Here is a 25,695-nt window from a genome sequence, read left to right as displayed (position 1 = left end):
GTGCTGCAGGGCTGTTTGATGGAGAATGCTGCTGCTGGCCTGAGCTCCCAGAGGGATCTGCTCCTCCCTCCCAGCTCCGGGGGGAGGAACCTCTTCAAATGAATATTTAAACCCCTGGAAAGCCCAGGATTGATTCCTGGGTTAGGTCTGTACTGCTGTGATTGTTATTCCAGCAACAGATGGAGGGAGCATCCCTTCCTGCTCCAAAGCCTGTGCCAGCAGCCACACAGTGCAACAGCAGCTCCTTTTCCAGCCTGATGCTGCTCCCCTGATCCTCTCCTCAGCACCATGGGTGAGCCCAGTCGTGGATGTCCCTCAGCACTGTGGAATCCCCAGCCTCAGTTAAAAGTCACTCCTGATGGATCTGTCCTTTCCCGAACTGCTGCTCCTCCTCCAGGCTGGGCTGCTGCCTTTCTCCAGCCTGCTGAAGGACCTGAGGATTTTAGGATATTGCAGCTTGCCTCCAGATCTGTTTTACTTCCCAAGACAAAAGGTTTTCCACTAATTTGTGCTCTCCTCCCTCCCCTACCTCCTCACTCTCATCCTGTTTCAGCCTCATCTGAAGACCACAAAAGTTACACAAAAGCAAGGGACTAAGCGCAGCATGTGAGGTGCTTTGTGTTTAATGCTGCTGTATTTAATTGCCTGCATCCCAGGGATCAAAGAGGCTGCACTGGGAAATCCAGGAGGCAGCAAGCAAGCGTCAGTGTAATTTGATGACTGACTTTCTGCTCGTTAACCCAATTCCTTTGAACTCAAGCAGGAGATGCAGTAACACATCACTCCTCGAAGGGATGCCAAAAGGGCTGAGTCCTGGCTGAGCTGGAGGGGGATGAGTTGATGATGTTGGAATTTCTCAGCCTACATGGAAGGAAATTTCAGGAGTACTGATCCCATGTCAGTCTGTCCAAGAGGCTGCTGACATGGGGAACCTCACACCATCCCTGCATTCCAGGAACTCTCCTCTGCATCCTCTCCTCTTTCCTTGGAAATGAGCTTGTGAATTTGATAATCAAATTTATTGGTATTCTGTATTCTGACCTGCAAAAAGGCTGGAGAGGAGCATTTCACAAGGGCCTGAAGGGACAGGACAAGGGGGAATGGATTCCTGCTGCCTAGAGGGGAGGGCTAGATGGATATTGGGAAGGAATTGTTCCCTGTGAGGGTGGGCAGGCCCTGGCACAGGGTGTCCAGAGAAGTTGTGGCTGCCCCTGGATCCCTGGAAGTGTCCAAGGCCAGGCTGGACAGGGCTTGGAGAAATCTGGGATAGTGGAAGATGTCCCTGCCCACAGCAGGGGGTGGAACTGAGTGATCCTTAAGGTCCCCTTCCCACTCAAACCATTTCAACATCCTGTGAGATCAACAACCACTGTCCAAAAGTGATTTCTGAATCATTGCAGAACTGGCCCCACTGCTCTCTGTACCTCAGAGCAAGCACTGCAGGCTCAGCCAGGCACTGGAATTGTGCAGAAACCTCCTGCCTGTCACACTGTCCTTGTGTGGTCTGAACTGTGTAACACACACCAACAGGAACCCACGGTGGTAGTAAAACTTTCCTGCATTCTGGGAAAAGAAATGGGATCAGAAATTGATCTTCAAGTCCAAGATCATTTAATAATGGAACCCCAGACTGGTTTGCGTTGAAAGGCACCTTAAAGATCATCCATTCCCACTCCATGCCATGGGCAGGGACACTTTCCACTAGACCACGCTGCTCCAAGCCCTGTCCAGCCTGGCCTTGGACACTTCCAGATGGGCACGACCTGCCCTGGAGCTGCAGGATGAGAGCCCCTGGCTCACTGCACAGGATCAATGGCCAGGCTGGGATGCCAGTGGGAAGGGGAAATGCAGGAAGGTGTGGCTGGATAAAGCCATTTTCCTTTCAACCACTCTGCAGAAAAACTTTTTATTTCCCTGTTTGAAATTCATGACTTGGCTAAAGCAGCAGAGCTGCTCTGCACAATCACCTGCCCAGGGCCAGGGGTGAGCAGAGCCCGTCCCTCACTGCAGCACCAGCGGTGCCCACAGCCAGCAGGGGCTGACACAGAAAACAACCGGGCTCATCAGCACTGAGGGTGCCTCAACCTGGAGAAAGGGCACTCACACATGAGGCATCTCATTTGCTTCTTTGCTCACCATCGTTTCATCATCTGCCACCTCTTCCTTGGCTTGTTACCTCTGTTTAAAAATTTATACAGGCCCTGCTTAAACATCTCTTGTGCTTCGCTTGCAGGGATTGCAGAGACGTGACTTGGGACTCGATGCATATTTAGGGATATTCCAGCTGGGCAAGTACCTTGAAAAAGCAGTCTGAGTCTGCTGGAAACAAAACAAGGAGGATGACAGGGCTTTAGTTGAAACAAGGGAACTCAGCCCATGAGGGCTCTGGCAGCAGGGCCTGGGTGAAGCAGGGCACACCTCAAAGGAGCCGGGGCAAGGCTGTCACCCCACAGAGCCCCAGGCAGATCCTTCACTCACTGCCCTCACACTGAAACCCACCCAACTCACCCGTCCAGACACAAAGAACTCCAAGTTAAGTAAACCTGGAATCAGCAAAACCCATGGAGGCACCAGTTCAGGAAGGCTCAGACTAAAGACAAACTTTCCCAGAGAGAGCTCTCAGCAAGGGGTGGGAAGAGGCACAAAGGGACCAAAGCCATGCTGAGAAAAGACTTTTATCCAGACACAGCTGCACTGGCAGAGCTTTTTGGAGAGGGGGAGTGAGATGTGGGGTTCAACACCTGTCCTCAGAGATAAAGGGCACGAAGAGATGGGTGAGAGATGGATCTCAGGAGAGGTGGATGTTCCCTTCACAGCAGGGCCCCTCCACCCCACAGCTTCAAGCTTCCATCTCCCCTGACTTTTACACCTACTAAATCACTGGAGTCCCAGCCTGGAGGCCCAGTCCCTGTCAGATCTCTGCTCTGAGAAAAGGAGATAAGCTGTGAGTGACAGGATCTTCAAAGCACAGAGAAAACTGCAGTTACCCGAGGCCTAATGGGCAGGAATTCAGTTTAACCCCTGGGAATTCACCCTGAGGCTGCTCCAAAAGTCAAAGGCAGCTACAAGGCTGGTGAAGGCTCCAGCTGGGAACAGGACTCTGAAATGGATTCACAGCCTGGGACAGGAGGTGACCTTTATGAAGTGCAGAGGGAAGTCAAGAACCTTCCCCTGGAAAATTAATGGTTAAAAATAATAAGCTCTTGGTAAAAAACACAAAGCTGATGCACTTAACCGCTGCCACCCCAAACTTCCTCTGCTGATGGTTGATATTTGGGACTGAAGGCAGAAATATAATTCTGTCTTCTGAAAACAGAGGTGCATTTCAGCCTGGTTCCCTTCCCTCTGCTGTCCCTACTCCACCCCCCAATCTCACAGACAGGGAGAACATTAATAAATAAATCAAATGCAAAATACAGTGCCAGGATACCTGAATAAATCCCTCTCTGGGGAAAGGCAGATCAAACCCAGCCTGTGGCTCTGCCTGGCTCCTGTCACACATGAATTTCTCTGCACTGACCATGGAATGCAAATGCACCAACTCTTCCCTGAGAAGCTCCAGTGGGAGGGCAGCAGGGAGGAGGAAATCAGTTGCTATGCCAAGGTTGGTTTTTAGAAGAAAAGGACCCAGTCCTCAGGCAAGGTGGTTTCATCCATCCCCTGCTGCTGGCAGTGAGGGATGCTCTGCTGGAGAGCAAAACAAATCTAACCCCAAGTTGCCCCGTGCCTTCTCCAGACTTGCATCTGAATCCCTCCTCTCCTTACTGAAATCCACCTCTGATGCAGGACTGAATATGTTTTTCTCTGGGTTAATAAGCTTTGCAGTTGGAAGTTAATTGATTTCCAAGCTTCCAAGGCTCCCGGTGTGAGCAGCCCCCGACGGCCAAGTGCCCATCCTGGGGTCACAGGGGTGTGTGGGGTCCTGCACATTCCCAAGTGTTCCCTGCACATTCTGCCTGTCCCACAGAGGCTCAGGGACCACCCCAGCAGTGACAACAAAGCAGAACAGGGGCTGGGACAGGAGGCCACTAAACCTCTCAGGGAATTCCTTCCTGCCTGCAGCCAGGTTTACATTGAGCTAAACGTGGTTGAATTCTTTAACCAGAGAAGTTGCCTGACCAGGGAACAATCTCCTGCAAACAGAGCATCCCTTGGAAGCTGAGCTGACAGGCAGACAGCTTTTATCTCTTTGACTTTTAGGAAGCCAAGCACACCAAACCCCAGAATTAGGTCAGTGGTGGCCATCCTGCCCTTTCCCACTCTATTTTTAGCTCCAGCTCCAACCACAACACAACATTGCTACAAGCTACAGGAGATGTGTGATCACAGCTGACATCAGGCCTGCATGACCCCACATGAGGAATCCAAAATCCCAGGGACTTCATGGACACTGGGCCAGCAGCACTGACCCCTTTGTGTTCAGACATTCATTTTGCTGTTTCTCTCCACATAAATATGAACATGCCTCTAATCCTGCGGGCAAGATCATGGAACGGTTTGGATGGGAAGGGACCTTACAGCCCATCCTGTTCCAGCCCCTGCCATGGCAGGGACACTTCTCACTATCCCAGGGTGTTCCAAGCCCCGTCTGACCTGGCCTTGGACACTTCCAGGGACCCAGGGGCAGCCTCGGCTGCTCTGGGCACCCTGTGCCAGGGCCTGACCATCCTCACAGGGGGGAATTCCTCTCAAATATCCCATTCATCCCTGTCCTCTGGCACTGGGAAGCCATTCCCCCTCGTCCTGTCAATCCAAAGTCCCTCTAGCTCAGCTGAGCACGGCCAGTGCTGCTCCCCTGGCGAGGGTTGGATCAGGAGCACCACGGTCATTCCAAGGAGGAGATCTGCCCATGGGAGGATGAGGCAGCTCAGGCCTGGCAGTGCCACCTAAAGGAGCTGGACCAGTTTGGGGTGTAACCTCAAAGTCATCAATCACAGCAGGAGCCTCAGATTTCACGAATACAAAGCCCTTCCAATTTATTCAAAGTAAATAATGTGGCCACAGCCTAGACAGGAATTACAGCAATGAGCCAGCCTTGCTCACCTCAGTGTGTCACCAAGGTCTGTCACACCTGGTACCCACTGACACCACCCCTCCTCCTCTTGTGTGCCCCATGGCTCCCTAAGATGGCACCAGATGAGCCTGTTTGGCTGCTGGGGCTGCTCAGGCTTGGAGTGCAGGATTGCTGGTTCTGGAGAAAAGGAGGCTCAGGAGGGACCTTCTGGCTCTGCACAACTCCCTGACAGGGTCGGGCTCTGCTCCCAGGGAACAGGGAACGGCCTCGGGCTGGGCCAGGGGAGGCTCAGGGTGGATTTGGGGAAAATTTGTTCATGGAAAGGGTTGCCCAGCCCTGGCACAGATGCTCAGGGCAGGGGTGGAGTCCTCAACCCTGGAGGGGTTTAAAAGCTGTAGGGGTGTGGCACTTGGGGACAGGGGTCAGTGGTGGCCTTGGCAGTGCTGGGGGAATGGCTGGACTCAATCTCAGAGAGCTTTTCTAACCCTGATGGTTTTATGGTTCTGTGATGAGAGCCCTCAGGCTGAAGCCCCCAGCAGAGAGGAGTCACCAGCACCGATCCCTCCCCCTGCAGCTCCTCAGGTCCCTCCCAGCAGTGGGAGATCCTCGTCACTGTCACTGAGAGATGACACATCCCAACACCTCCTGCTGCAGGGGGTGGGAGCTACACCAGGCACTGAGAGCTCCTTGAGTCACTCAGGTGTGAGGGCTGCACCAGCCTCAGTTCCTCTACAGCTCACTCTCTCCCAAGCTGTGTTTTCTGCCCTGTTCCAAGCTCATCCTCATCCTGTTCCTTTCTCTTGTCATTTAGGACTCTCTCTCCTGGCCAGTTTGGAGGATACAGCACCGGTGGAGCTGTCAGTGAGGCACAAGAGGACTATTAACATTCAAGTCTTCATATAATTCCTTATTATAAAACAAATTAATTCCAGCCTGAGCCAAACCCAGCCCTGACGAGCAGCTGGGCAAACACATCCCTCACACTGCAAATGTACAACTCAGGCAAATCCAGGCAGGGATGAAGGCTCTGAAAACTGGTACCCCTATCCCACCTGCCCCAATGTGAGACCTGTTCAGCTGCTGGAGACACCTCCTGCTCTGGTTTGAAGGTGGATGGTGGAACAAAGGTCCTGAACACAGAGCTGTGGTGGCATTTCAGAGACCCTGGGGACACCCCTTGTCCCAGCTGTCACTGCAGAGGGGCAGGAGGCCCCTGCAGGTCCCACCTACAGCCCTTGGCAGATTCCTGACACCACAAGGGATCTAAAGATCACCTCCCCTGGTTCAGCCCACTGAAACCCTCACTTCACACACGTCATGCCTGCTGTGGGGATGCACCTTATGTTCCTTGGCTCTGGAAAAGAGGATTCTGTCCTGCCTCACTCTCCAGCTGATGCTGAGCAAGGCAAAACACAACATGTGCTGGTCTTTGAGGTGACAAATTCATGACTAAGTGTTTTAATCACCCATTTTTCTCTCTTCAAAAGTTCCTGGGAAGGAAATGTCACCACCTGGATTTGGATGTGAACCAAAGTGTGTGTGTGTATAGCTGAAAAGTTTGCAGCAGCCCAGGGTCACTAGGTTCAGGCACGGAAAGAGCTTTGCTTTCCTCTCTTCCACGTTAAAAAAAGGCAAAGGATCCATTCAGCAGATGCTGCTGGATCCTGCACATGGCTGAAGGCTCCACAGAAGCATTTTTTATGCTTCCATGAAGAGCATCCCACAAGATGTTCTTGAGTGGAGGGAGGAAGGACTACACTGTGCCTTCCCAAAAAAGAAATAAACCCAAAAAATCACACCTAACACTCCTGCCCTGTCCCTCAGCCCCCTCTCCTTTTCCATGCTGGGATAATTCTTGGAGGAAGCAGCAAGGCAGTGACTGCCGAAGGGCTGGGGATGCTGAAACGCCCTGGATGGCTGAAGATTTCAGGGCTTGTCTCTTTAATCAAAATGAGCCATTTTCACAAAACAAGTCTCCCAGAGAATGATCTTTACTACCTGTCTCCCTCACTGTCAAATCTCAAGATACAGCAGCCATATAAAGCCCCGTTTCCCTGGGAAACCAAGTTAAAAATAGCAGGGGGAGACTGGGCTGGGGGTTTGGAGATTGCAGTTGGAGATGGCACCGGGGTCCAATTCCCCCCTGCTGACCCTGGGTGCTGAGGAGCCCATGGAAATCCCTTCTGTTGCTGTGTGATGTGAAGGAGAATGATCCCTGGGCAGGGAGAGCTCAGCCCCTCCAGCTTCCCTGGGGATGCAGCAGGACTGGGAACCATCCCTGGGCCAGGCTCAGCTTCCAGCAGCTCTGTGGGGCTGGGGCTGGCTGGAACCCCCAGGCAGGAGATGGACACAAGCAGAGGTGGCCACCAGCAGCCTGGGGGGATCTGTCCCCATGGTGTGGAGGAGATGACTCTGGTAATGCATCTGAACAGCTTGGGCCATGATGTGCTCCAGCCAAACGGTATTTAGAGTTTATTATCAGACCCTCTGGAATTTCTCAAGGTTGCTGAGACAGAAGCTGTTCTAAAAATAAGAAAGAAGAGGCTGAAAACCAAGAAAACCACAAAACAAGGACCACAAGAGCCAGATAGGAGAGGGTGGTGGAACACCTGGACTGTGAGCAGTGCTGTGCCCCGAGGGGGGCGTGCAGAGCGCGTGGACGGGACAGGGGCACCAATGAGAAGACGCCTGATTGTGTGAACAGGAGTTTCAGAATGGATAAATGAGTGTGTAATGTAAACAATAAATGGCTTCTGTGAAATCATATTGGTTTGTTGGTCAGGGGTACTGAGCTCCTGCATGTGACAGCTCAGATCCTGCTGGATCCACAGCTCAGCTTCTGCAAATCTGCTCCCATCAGCATCTCCATGAGGACAGGAGCAAAGGAATGACTTCTGTGCCAGGGATCGGGGCTGGGGGGGACTGAGGGGGCCTAAGGAAAGGTTGACCAGAGAAGCTGTGGCTGGTCCTGCATCCCTGGAAGTGTCCCAGGCCAAGTTGGACAGGGTTTGGAGCAGCCTGGGACAGTGGAAGGTGTCCCTGCCCCTGGGACAGGAACTGGATGGGTTATAAGGTCCCCTCCCACCCAAAGCATTCCCTGATCCATGATCAGCACAGATGGGGTTATTTTATTGGGGTTATTGCCTGCTCTCTACCTGTTCATCAAGGAAACATCACTGTGAGAGGGCTCCACCCCTGCAAACACAAACAGTCCTGGGTGAAGGAAGGGTCCCCAAGGCCTGGCTGCAGACTGGGATTCCTGGAAGGGAGCCTGGCCATGAACATTCCCAGGAGGGTGGCACAGGAATGGAGCCATCCCCATAAATCTTCCAGAACTGCCCTTCAGGCTGCCAGTAGATGCAAGGCTGGGGTGAAGCAAAATGAAATCCACCTTTCCTTCTCCAGTATCAGCTCATCTGAGTTCACACAAGGAAAAGCACGAAGGGAAAAAAATAATCATCTTTTGTGCATTTAATTCAGAATCTAATTATTCAGTATAAATTAGTCAGCTGGCTTCACCTCAGCTTTACCATGTAACAGCCCATGAATCACAGCTCTGTTACAGGATGTATGGCTCCATTTGGATGTAAAAATGCTTTATGCAAGGCACCCTGTGGCCTGGGAATATTAATTTATACCACGGGCTCTGGTGGATGAACTGAAATTAAAGCAGATGAGGAGATAAGACACAAGCCCTGATGAATGTCTGAAACTGAGGAACAGGCTCTGTGTGCTTTGTAAGGCAGATTCAGCCACTGGAGCTCATGGACAGCTGGGATGTGTGGAGATGGCAGCATTAAAATCCACTGATTGTGACAAAGATTCTGTCGTGGTTTCCTTCCCCTGATTGCTCTGTGTCCTTCCAAATATTCTGTTTACTGTTCCCAGCTCCCATGGACACAGACCTGGACAGACAGTATTCCTCTCTGTAATCCCAATTTCCTCCCAGTGAGCCACATTTTGTGGCAAGAACTTCTCTGGCAGCTCTTCCAGTCAATCCCAGTTTATTTCTGTGGTTTGTGAGGGCTGAGGGGTGAGGACTGTCATGCCTGAGGACAGCACACACATCCCAATTTCCCTAGGGAGGCAGCAACACCAAAGGCTCCAAAGCTCAGCCATCACCTGGAGGTTACCCCAGCTGGAGGGGACACCAGGGATGAGTTCCTCCTCCCAAAGCAGCACTGAGCTGTTCCCATGTTTGTGCTCCTGACCAGCTCCTCACCACTTTGAGGAGAACTAAACATTACTTACAGCCTCATCTGGAGCTCGTGCCCTGGAGCCAGAGACTGAATTAATTTCCACAGATCCGGAGTGGTTTTACAGTGGAGCAGATTCCCTCCTGTCCTGCCTCTTCCATGATTACTGTCACCTTTGTGGGGACAACACAGGACAAAGTCCTACCCTGGGGAAGGAGCACAGGGCAGTAACCCAGAGCTGGCTGGGAGAGGGTGGCAAATGTTCCCTCAGCACCTCCAATTCCCTGGCCAGCCTGTGAAAAAAACTCCCAGTGCAAGAGTGTTTGCTAAGAAAACAGGAATTATCTGAATTATCTGGAGAATTATCTGAACAGCCATCCAGGGCAGGGCTGGAGTCCCCATCCATGGAGGGGAATTACAGAAGCATGGAATGGGTTGGGCTCCAAGCCCCATCCAGCCTGGCCTTGGACACTTCCAGGGATGGGGCATGATATTTTTTGCAAAGGTAGGATTAATTCACCATTCCATGGACACAATCCTAAATTCACAAATTACAGTAAACACAGCCCCCTCCTTCCCAACCACAGCAGTGCAGGGCACTGGGGAGTGAGCAGGAGCATCCAAACCTTCCTCTAAATGAATTGGTAAAGAGGAAAACCAGGCAGACTTGAGAGGTGCAATTAAAACATTGGAGCAAGTCCAGATGAGACCACAAATGTGCTCCAAGGGCTGGAGCCCCTCAGCTCTGGAGCCAGGCTGGGAGAGCTGGGAATGTTCACCTGGAGAGGAGAAGCTCCACGGAGAGCTCAGAGCCCCTTGCAGGGCCTAAAGGGGCTCCAGGAGAGCTGGAGAGGGGCTGGGGACAAGGGATGGAGGGACAGGACACAGGGAATGGCTCCCAGTGCCAGAGGGCAGGGCTGGATGGGATATTGGGCAGGAATTGTTCCCTGGCAGGGTGGGCAGGCCCTGGCACAGGGTGCCCAGAGCAGCTGGGGCTGCCCCTGGATCCCTGGCAGTGCCCAAGGCCAGGCTGGACATTGGGGCTGGAGCAGCCTGGGACAGTGGGAGGTGTCCCTGCCATGGCTGGGGGTGGGAATGGGTGGACTTTAAATTCCCTTCCCTCCCTAACCATTCCATGATTCTATGAATATGCAAAATATTGATGACTTCCCATTCTGCACTGCAAACCCATTTACAACAACCCTACAAAAATGTACCAGAGTAGGTGTAAAACATTTGTTAAATAAATAATCACCTCTGCTAGAGTACTTTCACCAGAAAAAAAAAATATACACTCAACACCAGTCTTTGACAACACAGCTCAGACTCTCCAGGAGAGAGAAAAAAGCCTAATTTGCCTGAAAAACAAACAGAAAAATTATCAAAAGATGAAGCCATCCCATGATTTAATGACATCACTTCAAACAATAGCACTGCCTGCAGTCAGAGCACAAAGCAGGGAGACCAAAAATGGGAATAATACATCACAAGGGGGGGAGAAAAAGGAAGTCTAAATGATGCAATAAAAAATAAACCATGTCTTTGAGAGACTCCAGCTAAAGAAGCGAGGGGCCACGTTGTGCATTCATTATCATTCCAGCAGCAATTCCCCAGAGACTCGAGCCAGCAGCACTGCAGCACACACCAAAGCAGGAGGAAAGAGCATTTTAAGTAGGTCACCAGTAAATATGATCGTGATGGAGCTTTTTTTGTTGTTGTTTTTTGTTTGCTGTCAGTCACTGGGGCCCTTACCCAAGGGAAATGCTGGAGAAGGAAAACCTTTGGAACAGCAGAGAGGTGGGCAGAATTCCAGAGGAAAATGTGTGGTGGCTTCCTGAAAGCAGCTGTGTATTCCTGGGATCAGCAGCACACGGAGCAGCTCCAGGGCTCCCAGTACGGAACTGGGAATTTAGAGGGAGGATGGGAACAATGGGGAAATGCAGGCTGGGGTTTTAAGGCTCAGGGATTTAATGGATTCAGAGCATTATCCTCTGCCCTTTCCCCACCTCGCAGGATTTTTGTGGTGAGGAAATCAACCTGAAAGCACCCAATGATTCCCTGTCCTGTCCTACAGTGAGGAGGGAAGGGAAGGGAAGGGAAGGGAAGGGAAGGGAAGGGAAGGGAAGGGAAGGGAAGGGAAGGGAAGGGAAGGGAAGGGAAGGGAAGGGAAGGGAAGGGAAGGGAAGGGAAGGGAAGGGAAGGGAAGGGAAGGGAAGGGAAGGGAAGGAAGGAAGGGAAGGGAAGGGAAGGGAAGGGAAGGGAAGGGAAGGGAAGGGAAGGGAAGGGAAGGGAAGGGAAGGGAAGGGAAGGGAAGGGAAGGGAAGGGAAGGGAAGGGAAGGGAAGGGAAGGGAAGGGAAGGGAAGGGAAGGAAGGGAAGGGGAGGGAAGGGAAGGGAAGGGAAGGGAAGGGAAGGGAAGGGAAGGGAAGGGAAGGGAAGGGAAGGGAAGGGAAGGGAAGGGAAGGGAAGGGAAGGAAGGGAAGGGAAGGGAAGGGAAGGGAAGGGAAGGGAAGGGAAGGGAAGGGAAGGGAAGGGGAAGGGAAGGGAAGGGAAGGGAAGGGAAGGGAAGGGAAGGGAAGGGAAGAACTCTGGCTGCTTTGAGTGAGATTTATCCCAGAATCCCAGGATGGCAAGAGACCCTAAACCCAAACCCTGCCATAGCAGGGACATTTTCCACTGTCCCAGGCTGCTCCAGCCCCAATGTCCAGCCTGGCCTTGGGCACTGCCAGGGATCCAGGGGCAGCCCCAGCTGCTCTGGGCACCTGTGCCAGGGCCTGCCCAGTCCCACTGGAAAAAGCTTCTTTATTTGGGGAAAAAATTGGGGCAAAAAAATTGGGTTCCAGCACTCCCCTCTGGGCTTTTTCCCTTCACTTAATTCAGCACTAAAACTTCCTATTTGGATAATAAATTATTACAGACAGCTCCCCAGCTCTGGAAGGAGCAAAGGCTCTCAGCCTGACTCCAGGAACAAAGCAGATTTACAAGAAATTTGCCTCGGCTCATCCTCAATGCCTCTGTTTTCAAAAGGGGGAAAAAAGCAATGTTTAAGCAACAGCAAATCAGAAGTGATTTAAGGATCTGAAGGGCTGAAATGAAGCCAACACATTAAAACTCACCACAAAATTACCATAACTGCACTTATGCAAATGTTCCTTATATTACATCCAAAACCCAACCCAGCTTAATTTAGGAATTTGGCAGAGCAAAGGGGAAAGAGGAGAGCCATGGACCAAACACACTCAGAAATTTGGGTAAGAAATGACAACCTGGTGTAGGAGGATTTGTACAGAGAACAACACACCAGGCTCAGCAGATTAAGTTGATCTACTTCAGTTTTACACCAGGAACATGATTTTTCCCAGCCTGCTTTACAGCACAAGCTTTAAACCTGAAGCTCACAGATTCAGTTCTGTATCTGTTGCAAAAAACAAAATAAAAGCTCTAAAATCTGTCCAGCAACAAACAGTTTTGCCTTGTTTTCCCACTACAGACACATTTAAATTCTAATTTATTTGACCTCAGCTTCACAAGGAATTGTTGGGAACCAATGTTTTTGCCAAATATTCAGTATCTGATTATAAAGATCCTCAGACATTTCCAAAAATGCCAAGCCCCAAGATCGGGGTCTATTCAGATTCTATCAGTGAGATCCTCCAAACCATCCAGAAAAAACCCAAACCTCCCCTCTAAACATAACATTTGAATTATGTGAAAAGTCACTAATTAGAATCACTAAATAGACTGAAGTCATTAAATAGAATAATTGGGATCCCAATGACCTCTGATGGAGCAGTCACAGAAACACCAATGCTTTTATGAGAACAACTCAAATCTGAGCTCAGGAGATGAAACAAAGATGGGCCAGAGGAGAATGGGAGGAGGGGAAGCTGAAAAGAGGAGTTTTGGTTCTGCTGAAGATTCCACAGAGCAGAAGAGCAGGAAAGCTTCGTTAATGTGAATTTTCATGGTACTTTGTTTTATGCAAGAATGTAAAAAGTGGCTGGATCAAATATCCAGTATATTAATCAATATCAACATTAAATATTCCCTTGAATATTAAATAGGAAAATTAAGTTTTGTTTCAAACATGACCAACCTAATGATCCTCTTTATTTTATTAAATCTCCATGTCCCTAAAAATATTAAGGAAGGTCTTGAAAACCATTGCTGTCCTCATTCCTACAGAAACCTCTTTGGGACTGATACTGAGAGCTCTCTGCAAACTGGAGGAGTGCAGTTAAAGGCAAAGCTTTTCCTAAGCCTGGCTCAGGCTCTGGCCCACATCAGGACCTTTACTGGGAATAGTGAGAGCCAAGGTGGGAAACCAGGGTGGGAAACCCAGCCTGGAGTGTCCCACTGGCAACAAAGGGGCTGCACAACTCCTGTAACATTTTAGCATCACCCATGAGCCATTTTTTTTGCCTGAGGCTTTGTGAGCAGCTCCTGGTGCTGCCAGCCCAGCCCAGCCCCTTCCCACACCCCAGAGAGGACACAGGAACAGGTCTGGGCTGGGATCCCACAGCAGTGGGAACAGAAGTGCTGAGCACTGAACACAGCAGAAGCTGCATAAGTTGGGAGCTTTGTGTTGACACCAAAATCCATCTGTGTCCCTTTTGGGTCCAAAGCTGGCTGTTTGCAGCAGCAGCTCAGGGCTGCACACCCAGGCTGCAGCCAGGGGGGATCATCCCTCTCCAGGAGCTCCTTCCCAGCTCAGCATCCCTCTGCTTCAGCACATGGGGGCACATGGCACGACTCTCAACCCCTCCCCACACCAAGCCTGAATGCCCAAGTTCTCTGTGGCTGAGCTTTGGGCTGTTCCCAGGCTGGAGGTGGTGCCAGGGCAGCTGCTGTGCCAGCCTGGCAAGGCTGGAAGCAGAGCCCAGGCAGGGCAGCCCAGGCAGGGCCATCTGCTCAGGGAGGAAGAGGCTCCGGAGCAGGAGAAGGAGCCAAGAGCGGCACCATGGACACCCCTCACTGCTGCAGCCACCCAGAGCCCACCCAGGGGCTGTGGGGGCACAGCTGGACATGGCCCTGCCCAGAAACCCCGTCCTGGGCTGACCCCACAGCGTGGGCACCAGGGCACAGGGATTGTCCCCTCTGCCCTGCTCAGGTGAGACCCCACCTGCAGAGCTGCCCAGCACAGGGAGCACCTGGAGCTCTGGAGAGAGCCCAGAGGAGGCTCCAGGATGATCCCAGGGATGGAGCCCCTCTGCTGGGAGAGCTGGGGGTGCTCAGCCTGGAGAGGAGACTGGGGGTGAGCTCAGTGTGGCCTTGCAGGGCCTGAGGGAGCCAGTGGGAAACACAGAGAGAGACAATTCCCAAGGGATGGAGAGATGGGACCCAGGGAATGGCTCCCAGTGCCAGAGGGCAGGGCTGGATGGGATATTGGGCAGGAATTGTTCCCTGGCAGGGTGGGCAGGCCCTGGCACAGGGTGCCCAGAGCAGCTGGGGCTGCCCCTGGATCCCTGGCAGTGCCCAAGGCCAGGCTGGACATTGGGGCTGGAGCAGCCTGGGACAGTGGGAGGTGTCTCTGTCACGGCAGGGGGGGGCACTGGAGGGGCTTTGAGGACCCTCCCAACCCAAACCATTCTGGGTTTCTGTGATCTTGGGATGCAGCAGAGCATTTGGGACTATGTTTGTACCATCCAACACTTTCTAGGAGACGCTTCCTGCTTCTGTCAGGTTGTTAACGGGGGTGGGGTGATGGTTCATGGAATCACGGAATCATTAAAGCTGGAAAAGACCTTTAAGATCATCAAGTCCAACTGTCAATCCAGCACCACCACCCTGTTCTTCACTCAAGTGCCACATCCATGTGGTTTTTGAACATTTCCAGGAAAAGAAAAATTGTGGATTCGTGTCAAACTTTCCAAGTGTTGAATGAGTGCCGAGAGCTGCGGCTCAAGATTGAAAATAATAATTTGTGATAATGAAATACTGAACAGAGCCCAGAGCCAGATAAGGGAGAGGTTTGTAATACGAGAAACTTCCATTTTCCTGTTCCCACATCACTGCCTGTGCTGGAGGAAATCCTCAGTTCCCAGCACCAAAAGGGAAGCTGGATTGGGAAGGGCAGCTGTGGGATGTAGGGTGCAGAAATTCCAGATCCTCAGGGGTGATTACCTTAATTGATCTAATTTCTGATCATAATTGTGTCAAGTAAAGCAGGGAGCTGAACAGGGCCTCATAAAATGACACAGAAAATGCTGAGGGCTCTAAAAAGAAAATGTTCATATTTAGGGGTCTGAGGCCTCTGAAACCCTGAGGGAGGAGCAGGGGAAGGAGCAGAGCAGGAGGAGGAGGATGGCTCTGAATTTCCTACTCTAGGACTCATCTCTTCTGACAGCCTCAATGCTGTTTCTTCCCCCCAGACCACAAAAAAAAACCAGTTTCACCCTAGTGCTTTGGCTTGTCTGAGGATAGAAAGGATTCACCTGTTTAACCCAGCAAATCCTTTAGATGGAGACAGGGAATGAACTGGGAAACTCAAAGAACTCTGCAGAAGGTCAGTGAGAGCAAACATCATTTGTGTAATATCACACTGGGCTGGTGGGCTGGAGAGTGCCTGTGCACTTCTGCATCTCTGGGGAACACCTCTGGTCACTGAAGAGGATTTTTGGGTCACTGGAGATCTATTTCCCAGGAATTACAGTTACTGAGGAAACCTGGGTCCAAATTCCCAAAGTAATCCACGATTTTTAAGTGCCCTGGGGAAGACTTCCTGAAAACACAACAATTCCAGCAATTGAAATCCTCCTTCAGCACCTCAAGCCCCAGTAACTTAATTTTTACCAAGAGCTCCCTCCCCGGAGGACCCTGGACATGGAGCTTTAGCATCCAGGAGCTGCTTAGAGAAGGGAAAGCACCAAAGTCACACAGGGATGCTGGAATAGAGGAGAAAAGGAATAGAACTGAATCCTCTTTCCAGAGGGTTTTGGACAAAATTGGTGCTGACACACGATGTCAGCAGGGCACAGGCAGATTAGGAAAGGAAAGCTGACCAATAAACCTCTCTGGACTCAAAGGAAGGCCATGAAATACAATTAATTGTTACTCTTTATGTTATCAGACACAAGAATTGCCTTTTAGATGCAAAGGCTGGGACTCAAATAAAGGATTCACACAAACTCATCAGCCTGGTGAGAGCCCAGACCCCTCCCTTGAGCTCGCTGTGCTCCCAGTATCACAAATCCAGGTCTGAGAGAGTCAGGAACACATTGAAAAGTGTAACAAAAAACTACTTTTCCAAAGGAGTGTGAGGTGGGGAGGCTTCCCTGGCCAGGGACCACTCGGAGGATGAGCAGCAGCAGCAGAGGGAAGAGGAGTTTAAGGAAGGGAATGATCCTCTTCTGAGTTCCTTGATGAGTTCCCTTCCCACAAGACAAGTGTTTGGAAAAACTCTGTTGCAACAGGAGTTTCCCAGGATGTAAAAGAATTAAACCAGAGACAGAGTCTCACCAGGGTGCTGTAATTCCACCTCTCCATGCCCTGGAGTCACTCAAAACAACAAATCTTTCATTTGTTTTCCCAAGGAAAAATAATTTCTCAACCCAAGCTACAACTGTGAGGTCGACAGAGGGATTACCAGAGATGATTATTGGGGAATCATGGAATGGCTTGGGTTGGGAGGGACCTTAAGGATCACCCAGTGGCTCCAAGCCCTGTCCAACTTCAGAAACACCACAAATCAAAGGCAAATCTTAGCTAATGCCTAGAATTTTTTTTTTGTAGCCACAAAGACAAGACAATTTTTCCAGTTTGTTTATTTCCCCATTTATTCTGTATAAGGAAATTATTTTCCCTTTGCCACTGCCCTTCTGCAGGATCAAGTACTTGGTGCTTAAAAGCTGCTTTGCTACCTGGGGCTCCAGACTCTCCACAAAACCCAGCAGAACTTGCCTAAAAATGGATTATGATTAAAAATGATGAACCCCCTCAGCCCTGGTTGTGACCCCATCAGCTCAGGGATCTCCTCAAAGCTGAAGTGCCAGAGATTCCTGTGATGCCAGGGATGCCACCCCTCCTCTGCCCAGGACACAGTTATTTCATCAGGGAAAGGCTTTGGGTGCTCCTGTTCTCCTGAACCAGTTTGGGCTCCTCCTCCTTCCTTTGTCCCAAAAATGCATCATTAATGTCCCCATGGTCCCCTCCCGGCTGTCCTGGCTACACAGAAGATGCTCCTGGCTTTGCTCCCTGAATCTCAGCAGTTAATCAAGGTTTCTAGCAGAGAAAGGTAAACAGCATTTAAAAAAAGGAACAATCTTAAACTGATTAAAATCAGCCCAGTTTTGATAGGAAAAAGCATCTTTATATAACAAATTGATGGTTTAACCCCTGATCACCTGATTCCTGGGCCTGAGCCAAAGGTTTGTCTCTCCACATCAGTGGAAAAAAAAAAATCAAATAAAAAATCTTGAAGCTATTTTAATCAAATGATTTGTGTTCCAGATCAGGCTCATCATTGAGCTGAGCATTATTTTTCCTAAATAATCAAAATTATCCCAAGTTAAATCTCATCTGGCTTTGTTTACAGACAGCACCAAAAATGTACCAAATGCTCCTGCTCTCACACAGTGAGCTGAAAATGGGTATTTATGGGGTGTTTGTCTCTATCTCCCTGACAAACCCCTGAAAATGGGTATTTATGGGGTGTTTGTCTCCATCTCCCTGACAAACCCCTCTGCATTCAGACTAAATAACAAAATCACTGCTCAGCTCCAGGAGCATCACCTCGAACACCACCTCTGAGATAATGGCAACATTTAAACCCCTGCACTTCACTGTGTTTGCAGAAGATTTGTTTGCCACCATCGGTGCAAAGAGCAAAACATCAGAAATCAACATCTGTGAGTTCTTCTCTTTGCACCAAACAGATCCAACCTCCCCACATCGCTGCAGTTCTGGGGAGGATTTACCTGACAGTGACTTGTGAAGGGAATAATGCCTCATCCCTGATCCAGAGCAGTTCCAGTTCTATGGCTGAAGCTCTAAATTCCAGGGAAACAGTCAAAGTGCTCTTTTTTTCCTTAAAAAAGGCTTTTCTGAATACCTGGAGGTGTCTCCTCCAGCCCCAGCTCAGCCTTGGGTTTCCCTACATCCACCCCAAGGGATGAGCAGCCTCTGGTGACCCCATCAAGGTGTGACCCCATCAAGGTGTGACCCCACCAAGGTGTGACCTCACTTCTCCCCTCCCAGGCTCCTGCTCTGCTCAGAATTCAGCAGGAAAAGCTTTAATCCCAGTTGTGTCTCTGTGTGATGAGGGAGGCACAGAGGTGTTTTGGGATGTGCTTCCCCAGCCATGTCTGCCTTGGAATGGAAGACTGGGCAACCTGGGTACCTTCCAGCAAACCTGGGCCTGGTTTTGAAAGGTTGAGGGCACAGATTTCCCCCAGGTTTTTTTTACACCTCTGCACATGAATGTACATACATAGAATTTCCTACATTTTACATAAATACAAACATATTTTTCCCCAATTCTTCCAGATATTCTGTGCACTGGCACAGGTGTCCAGAGAAGCTGTGGCTGCCTCTGGATCCGTGGATGTGTCCAAGGCCAGGCTGGACAGGGCTTGGAGCAGCCTGGGACAGTGGAAGGTGCCCCTGTCCATGGCAGGGGTGGCACTGGGTGGCTTTGAGGTCCCTTCCCACCCAAACCACCCCAGGATTCTGGGACATGTGCCTGTCCATGCATACACATGGATTTTCCCCAATTTACATATGTCATTTATGTATAAATTCCACCTGCACAGCCACATTCCTGTATTACAGTGACACATGTCCAGGTGACACTAAATCCAACAGCCAAACCTCTCCACTTCCCCAAGCAGAGAAATTGCTGCTGCCTCACTCATGCAGTGAGACACAGGGATGGAACACAAGGACAGCACTCAGGGCAGGAGGAAGGAACAGGTGGGGAATGTGATCTTCCTAAGGATCATCAGGAACTCTGTGTGGAGCAGGACCTGGAGCCACAGCCCCTGGGGCAGTCTGAGATCCCTCTGTGTGAATTCCTGCTCCATCAGTACCGGAGCCAACGCTCCAGGGTAAGGCCCCAGAACTAAGGAAAATGAATGCAGTGCACACTAATGATTAAAACTGGCTGACAGGTCCCAAAGTGCAATGGAAAATATAAAATTATCCTCAGGCAAGTGATTTTCTGCTGGAGTTCTGCAGGGATTGCTTTTGACTGCTCTTTTAACTCCCCCTTCCCTCCAGGAATCCTGGAAGGAGCCCAAGGGCTGTGGCTGTGGCCAATGTGGGGATTAGGGAACAGAAAGCACTGGAGAGCAGGGCAGCGACTCCCTGATCCCAACACGTGGGCAGCCAGACAGAACAAACCCTGCCTGCTCCCACTGGGCAGGGAATGACCCCTGGGATGGGCCTTGGGCACCTTCCCTGGGGACACCTGAGCACCCCCAGGGCTCCGATCACCCACATGGGGAGCACCTGACACGGGTGGGAGCCACCGCAGGGTGAGCACGGCTGGGTCATCTCAGGTGAAGAGCACCCAGAAAGTCCTCAGTGCCCTGCTCTGATCACTCCAGACATCTTCTAGAGCCTGAGGGGCTGTGAGGATGCAAAATGGAAAGGGTAAATATAATCCTTCCCTTCTACACCCACCCCCTCTCCTCCAAGAGCTCCTCAGGTCCCTTTTCCAGCGCTGGCTCTGGCTGTGGCCACACGCAGAGCTCCCAGCACTGAGCTCTGAGCACAGCACCTGCGCTCCTGCTGGGCACCAGGGGCACAAACATCAGCCACATGGCACACAGCTGCTCCTGCAAGGCACCACTGCATCTTCCCAGCTATTCCAGGCACTCACTGGATCCCAGCTCTCCTGGGTTCTGGCAGGAGATGCCCATCCCTGAGGTGGAGACAGCCAGGAAACACCCAGGGGAACTCAGGCTCCTGGACACTACACACTGCTTTGCAGGCAGACATGAACTTACTGTGGCCACTGCATCAACAGCTCATCCAGCTTCCCATAATTTCTATTGGGGATTCAGCTGCATTGTAAAAAAACCCCAAATCCAGCTGACTCAGTAGAAGTGTGACTTGAACTCCTGTTAACTCCATTAAAAATATTACAGCTCACAGAAGCCTCATGTTAGCTTTCCCCTGTATAAACACTTACATGTGAACCACAATCTCAGAGTAAGACAATTTCTACCAGGAATAGCTTTTAAAGACACAGCTTCATGAAGCTTTCATGGGTGATGCAAAGAAATGTGAACTCAGGCAGAACATTCCCAAATGTGAAGCCTTTGTGCCCAAAAGCAGCTGCAGAATGCAGCATTGAGAGATGTCACCTCTACAATTGTTCTAAACTGTCCAAGCTATTTCTTGCTGAAAATGTCCAAAATTCCCAAATAGATGTGTCAGCACCGAAATTCCCAGTTCAAAGAGTTTGGAATAGAAGAATAAAACCTGATAGAAAGCATCTGAATGAGAAGGTTTGGGTGTCCTCAGCTCAGGTGACACCAGCAGCCTCCTCCTCTCCTTTCCTGCGACACAGAATGGGACTGAACTCACATGATTTTAATACACAAACAGTTAAAGGATCATCACCTCCCACCCCACACAACCTCAGGTGCCTGTGGCACCTCAGCCCTGCTAAAACCTCCCAGCAGGGATTCAGGATGGGTGCTGAGATGGCTGTAAATTGCATTTAATGTTCAGAGAGAGCCACAGAACCCACAGGAGCTGCTCCCACACGCTGGTGGATCAGAGCTCTTAAACCCCACCATGGGTGGGATCTTCCAAGCAACTGATCCCAAGCAACCTCGAGATTCCTGCTGGCTCCAGTCTCTGCTCCTCAGCAGGACACAGAAACCCAACCCCTGCCAGAGGCCCACAGCTAATCCTGGCTAATGAGGAGTTCCCCCAGCGCCTGTTCAGCAAGGGATCACCTAATCCCATTCACTGACAGGAGCTTTTGACACTAGGAAAATGGGAAGTGATGGAAAACATTAATATATTCCTGAATGTTTTGATTTACAGATATTACAGGAGGGAAACCATGACATTTATGTATTTAGGGAACTAAATGCAAGTTGTCCTGTGCATTGCCCTTCAGCCAGGAACTTTTACTGGATGTTGGAGAAAAACAGGCTTCTACACCAGCTCTCCCAGCTGTGTTGAGATTTGTCATTTGAAGCACTAAAATAATGCTAATATTGTGTTAAGTGGACCTGATCAGCACATAAATGTATTTAACTGCCATTCTCCTACAGACAGTGATTAGATTAAACCTAATTCTTTTTAAAGATAGAAATGTCATTGTTAAAATCAGTGTAAGAAACTGGGAATCAGCAGTTTCCACCTTTAGGAGAATGGTGTGATGTTTCAGGCTGATGGTCACAATACCCTTTGTTAAAATGAAGCCCCTCTGTGTGGGGCTGAGGGGGGGACAGGTGACACAAGGGCTGGTGCTTGGGGACCCATCTGAGCAAAAGGAAAAGCAATTTTGGGTAATTGGTCACTGAACACGGGAGCTGGAGTGTCACCAACAGTGACACAGCCTGTGCCCACATCAGAGACCTGGCAAGGCCCCAAGGAGCATCAGCCACCTGAAGGTGATGCTGGATGGAAGAAATCCAGGGACTTCCAGGGTTCCCAAATAAACTGCATTGCTTTTCAGAATCTCCTGAGCCTGCAAGAGCAGCTGCCTTTCACATGAAATGATATTTAGGTAAAAGCAAAACCAGAGAATGTTTTCTGTTGCTTTGCAGCACTGAATTTCCCCAAACAAGTTACACCAATGGTGAGAATTCATTTCCAATGGACTCAGCCTCTGCCTCCAGCATGGCCAGTCCTGAACCTCACACCGTGGTGGTGAGGGGGGACTGGACCAGCACAATCTTCTTGAATTCATGGAAAAATACCAAAAGTGACCTAAATTCCCTCTCGTTTTCCTGCCACTCACAGCTCTGTATGAAGATTTACCTATAAAGACTCCACTTTATGAGTCCTGTGGAGCTTGTGAACAGCAAAGCCAAGGCTGCACTTGCTGAGCAGCATCATTCCTCTTGGGAATCTCCTCTGGAGGAGCCAGGCAACAACCCAAAGGTCTGCTCACTCCACACCCTGTTTCTCCCTGGAGTTCTTTTCTGTGGCTGCAGTGCAGCCATTGCCTGCTGGTGTGGGTAGCCTGGAATTCACTCCTGGGATCCAGGTGACTCTTGCTGCTCCAGGAGCTCAATCCCAGATATCCCCATACCCAATCACCAGCTTTGGCTCAGGGATTTACAAGACAGACAGACTTCAGGGAGCAGAGGTGACATTGCACAGCTCAGGCAATAAATCACCTGCTGGTACTGGGGCAGGAGGGAAATCTGAGCAAAGAAAAGCTCCATCTTCATTTTAAATATGAAGAGTTTGGCTGTAGGAAGCCCTCAGGAGCCATTGTGACACACTCCAAGTGCACCTTCAGTGATATTTGTCCCCCAAACACCTGTGGCTGTCACACCATACAGGGAAGGCAGAAGAGGCAACAAAGTGTTGTAGGTGAAAAGCATTTCCTAAAAATGCCAGGAAAAAAGGTCACTCTGGTATCCCAGGACTGCAGTGAAGCACCACAGCTCCAGCTGAAGCCCCACACCACAGAGACTCCAGGGGTGATTTGGAACTTTGGAATGGGTGTCCAGCAGCCCCAGGCCCAGCACTGACCTCTTGAAGTGACTGGCCAGGACTCCCACGAGCTCCCCAATCCTGCTGTCGTTGGAGGGGTCGTTACTGAAGAGACAAACTATGAGATCCTTGTTGTCTTTGGTGTGGAACACCACGAGCTGGTCCTTCCCATTGGAGACACTCAGCCCCACCAGCTGTGGAGAGAAAAAGAGAACAGTGTTGGGTGTGCTGATATAAAAATGTTGATGCCCCATCCCTGGAAGTGTCCCAGGCCAGGCTGGATGGGGCTGGGAGCACCCTGGCATAGTGGAAGGTGTCCCTGCCCATGGCAGGAGTGGCACTGGATGGGCTTTAAGCTGCTTCCAACCCAAACCATTCCATGATTCCATGATTCCCTGTGCCTTTGGCATGGCCAGGCTGGTTCTCTCCTTTTCAGGATGCTCCCAGCCTCCACCACAGAGCTGAGGGTGGCACTGGGTGGGTGTTCCCCCAGCAGCTGAGCAAGGTGAAACAAGAGCGGCTTTGTGGAATTCAGCAGCCTGGGAGGTGTGAGGGAGTGTCCCCCCCCAGCCTGGGAGGTGTGAGGGAGTGTCCCCCCCCAGCCTGGGAGGTGTTGAGGGAATGTCCCTCTCCAGCCTGGGAGGTGTGAGGGAATGTCCCTCTCCAGCCTGGGAGGTGTGAGGGAATGTCCCCCCCCCCAGCCTGGGAGGTGTGAGGGAATGTCCCCCCCCAGCCTGGGATGGCTCCCAGCAGCTCCTGTGTCCCTGCTGTGCCCCTCTCCCTCCCCAGGGCCATGGGGCACCCACCAAGGATGGCACCAGCTGCTCTCCCAACAGCCCCAGGTAAAAGCTCTCCCCAAAACCTCCCCTGGATGACACCACAGAACCCCACATTCACCAGGAGCCTGCCCAACAGCATCTTCAAACCCACGCTGGGAAACCAGAGGGATCTGATGGGCTCAGCTTGTGCCAGAGTCAGGTGAGATATTGGGAGAATTTCTTCACTGAAAGGGAAAGTCCAGCCCTGGCACAGCTGCCCAGGGCAGGGGTGGAGTCTCCATCCCAAAAGATGTGTGGATGTGGCACTGGAGGATGTGGTTTGGTGGTGCTGATTTTAAAGGTCTTTTTCAACCTGAACAGCTCTGTGCCCCTGTGATTTACAGGTAACACAAGAATTTAGGAAGAATTTGAGTTGCAAACCCTTCAAAGCCACAATGATTCCCATATTATGGATTAAGGTCTGGCTGTTCTGACAGAATAGAAAGGTGCAAGGGTTTGGTTTGGGTTTTTTATTTTCTGGCACTCTGTTTTGTCTGTTAAGTAACTGCACTTGGCTCATCAAAAGCTTTGTCATCATCTCACAATGGAAAACCAAGAAATTTTTAGGAGGGGCAATCTGGGACCACAGGTTACCCAGATGAATATTAGAGAAAGCAAAAAAAAAGATCTGTGCTGGGGGAAAAAAGTGTAAGGAGGGGAAAAAAAGCCTCAAAAATACATACAGCAAAGCAGAGAAAGGAGAAAGGAAAATAGAATAAAATCAATGGGAGAAATACATAGAATATAATACATGGGACAAAATAAATATAATAAAATTAAGTAAATAGAATATAATGAATAAAATAAAACAAAAAAAATAAAGTAAAATAAAATAAAATAAAATAAAATAAAATAAAATAAAATAAAATAAAATAAGAAAGATGAAAGGATGAGTACAGAGAGAACACAGAGGACTTTCCCTGTCCATTAAAGGGCTCCTTTGAACCATCCAGGGATTTGCAGAGGGAAGCCCCATTCCTTTATGAGAGGCACCCATAAACCATTTTGCTGAAATGAAAGTCTCATTATTCCCTTGTTTAGGGGAAAAGGCTCCTGAGTCCCCCAGAGCCTGTGTGAGCACCAATCCAGCTGGAGATTCCCAACTCCTGCCAGCCCAGGGATCCCAGGGGCTCAGGGATAGTGGATTTGCTTCAGCAGCCACAAGGTGTTATTTCCAAGGAAGCTGCTCCAGCAGCTCTGGATGCCTCACACATCCCAGAAAAGCCCAGCCCAGCCCACAGCAGCATGGTCTGTACCCTATTTTTGGGATCAGACTCCACGCAAGGGTTTTTTTGGGATTTTGTTGGTTTGTTACCCCAGGAACTGAAGGACAGCAGCTGCTGATCCTGCAACCCCTCCTGTTGCACCAGCACAGGTGGAGTTTATTCCCTGTTCAGGCTATTTTGGGGTTATGAAATGCTTTCCAAACAAGCTCCACCTCATGCACAGGCATTAACAGCTGCCTGGCTTTATAGTGTCCCTTAAAATTAATTTGCATGCTTAAATACCCTCCTGTGAGCACAATAGCACCACAGGGACTGCTGCCATCAAGGTTTTAAATGTGCAGTGAGTGTGAAAGATGAACAAGTCGCAGTGTCAGATTTGAAAAGGCAATTTAAACATTAATTATTCAACAGAACCCTGTTAGGAGGCCAAGAGCTCTTCAAAATCTTCCCATTTCACCCCTCTGCACAAGACTCTGTGAGCAAATGAATGCAACAAAAGAAATCATTTCAGAAAAGGTGCTTATCTCAGTATTTACCAACACTAATACTGGCCCTGCTTGAAGAGCAGGAAAAAATCCTCAGCTTCTGCAGAACATCCTTTATTATGTTCACCACTGCAGGGGAGATGTGGCTGCAAGAGCCTTTCTGCTGCTTGGATGCCTTTTAATTCCTCTCAGCCATTACCTGTTCGGTTTTAATTCAGTTAAGAACAAAAAGGTCACTGTGTATTGGTGCTCTGAGGCACTGCCAGAGTGCTGGCAGATGAAAAATCCACCCAGAGAATCCCCCAGAGCAGCATCTCCACATGGAGAAAGC

General features: G+C 50.2%; 1 protein-coding gene across 2 annotated transcripts in view; it reads right to left on the bottom strand.

Annotated features, from left to right (window-relative positions):
• The window catches only part of MYO1D (myosin ID), a 153,687-nt gene that overhangs the window by 33,448 nt on the left and 94,544 nt on the right, over positions 1-25,695 (bottom strand). For both annotated transcript variants that reach the window (XM_005532618.3, XM_014261171.2), the window contains one exon: positions 22,875-23,029. In XM_005532618.3, coding sequence (XP_005532675.1) covers positions 22,875-23,029 — 155 coding nt within the window. The remainder of the gene's footprint in view (positions 1-22,874; positions 23,030-25,695) is intronic.

Source organism: Pseudopodoces humilis, chromosome 29 (assembly GCF_049639895.1).
Source record: "Pseudopodoces humilis isolate 2021_Gansu_Grassland_sample_001 chromosome 29, ASM4963989v1, whole genome shotgun sequence".
Taxonomy (NCBI): Eukaryota; Metazoa; Chordata; class Aves; order Passeriformes; family Paridae; genus Pseudopodoces; species Pseudopodoces humilis.
Note: the sequence above shows the minus strand (reverse complement) of the source record. Positions and strands in the feature narration are given on the sequence as shown.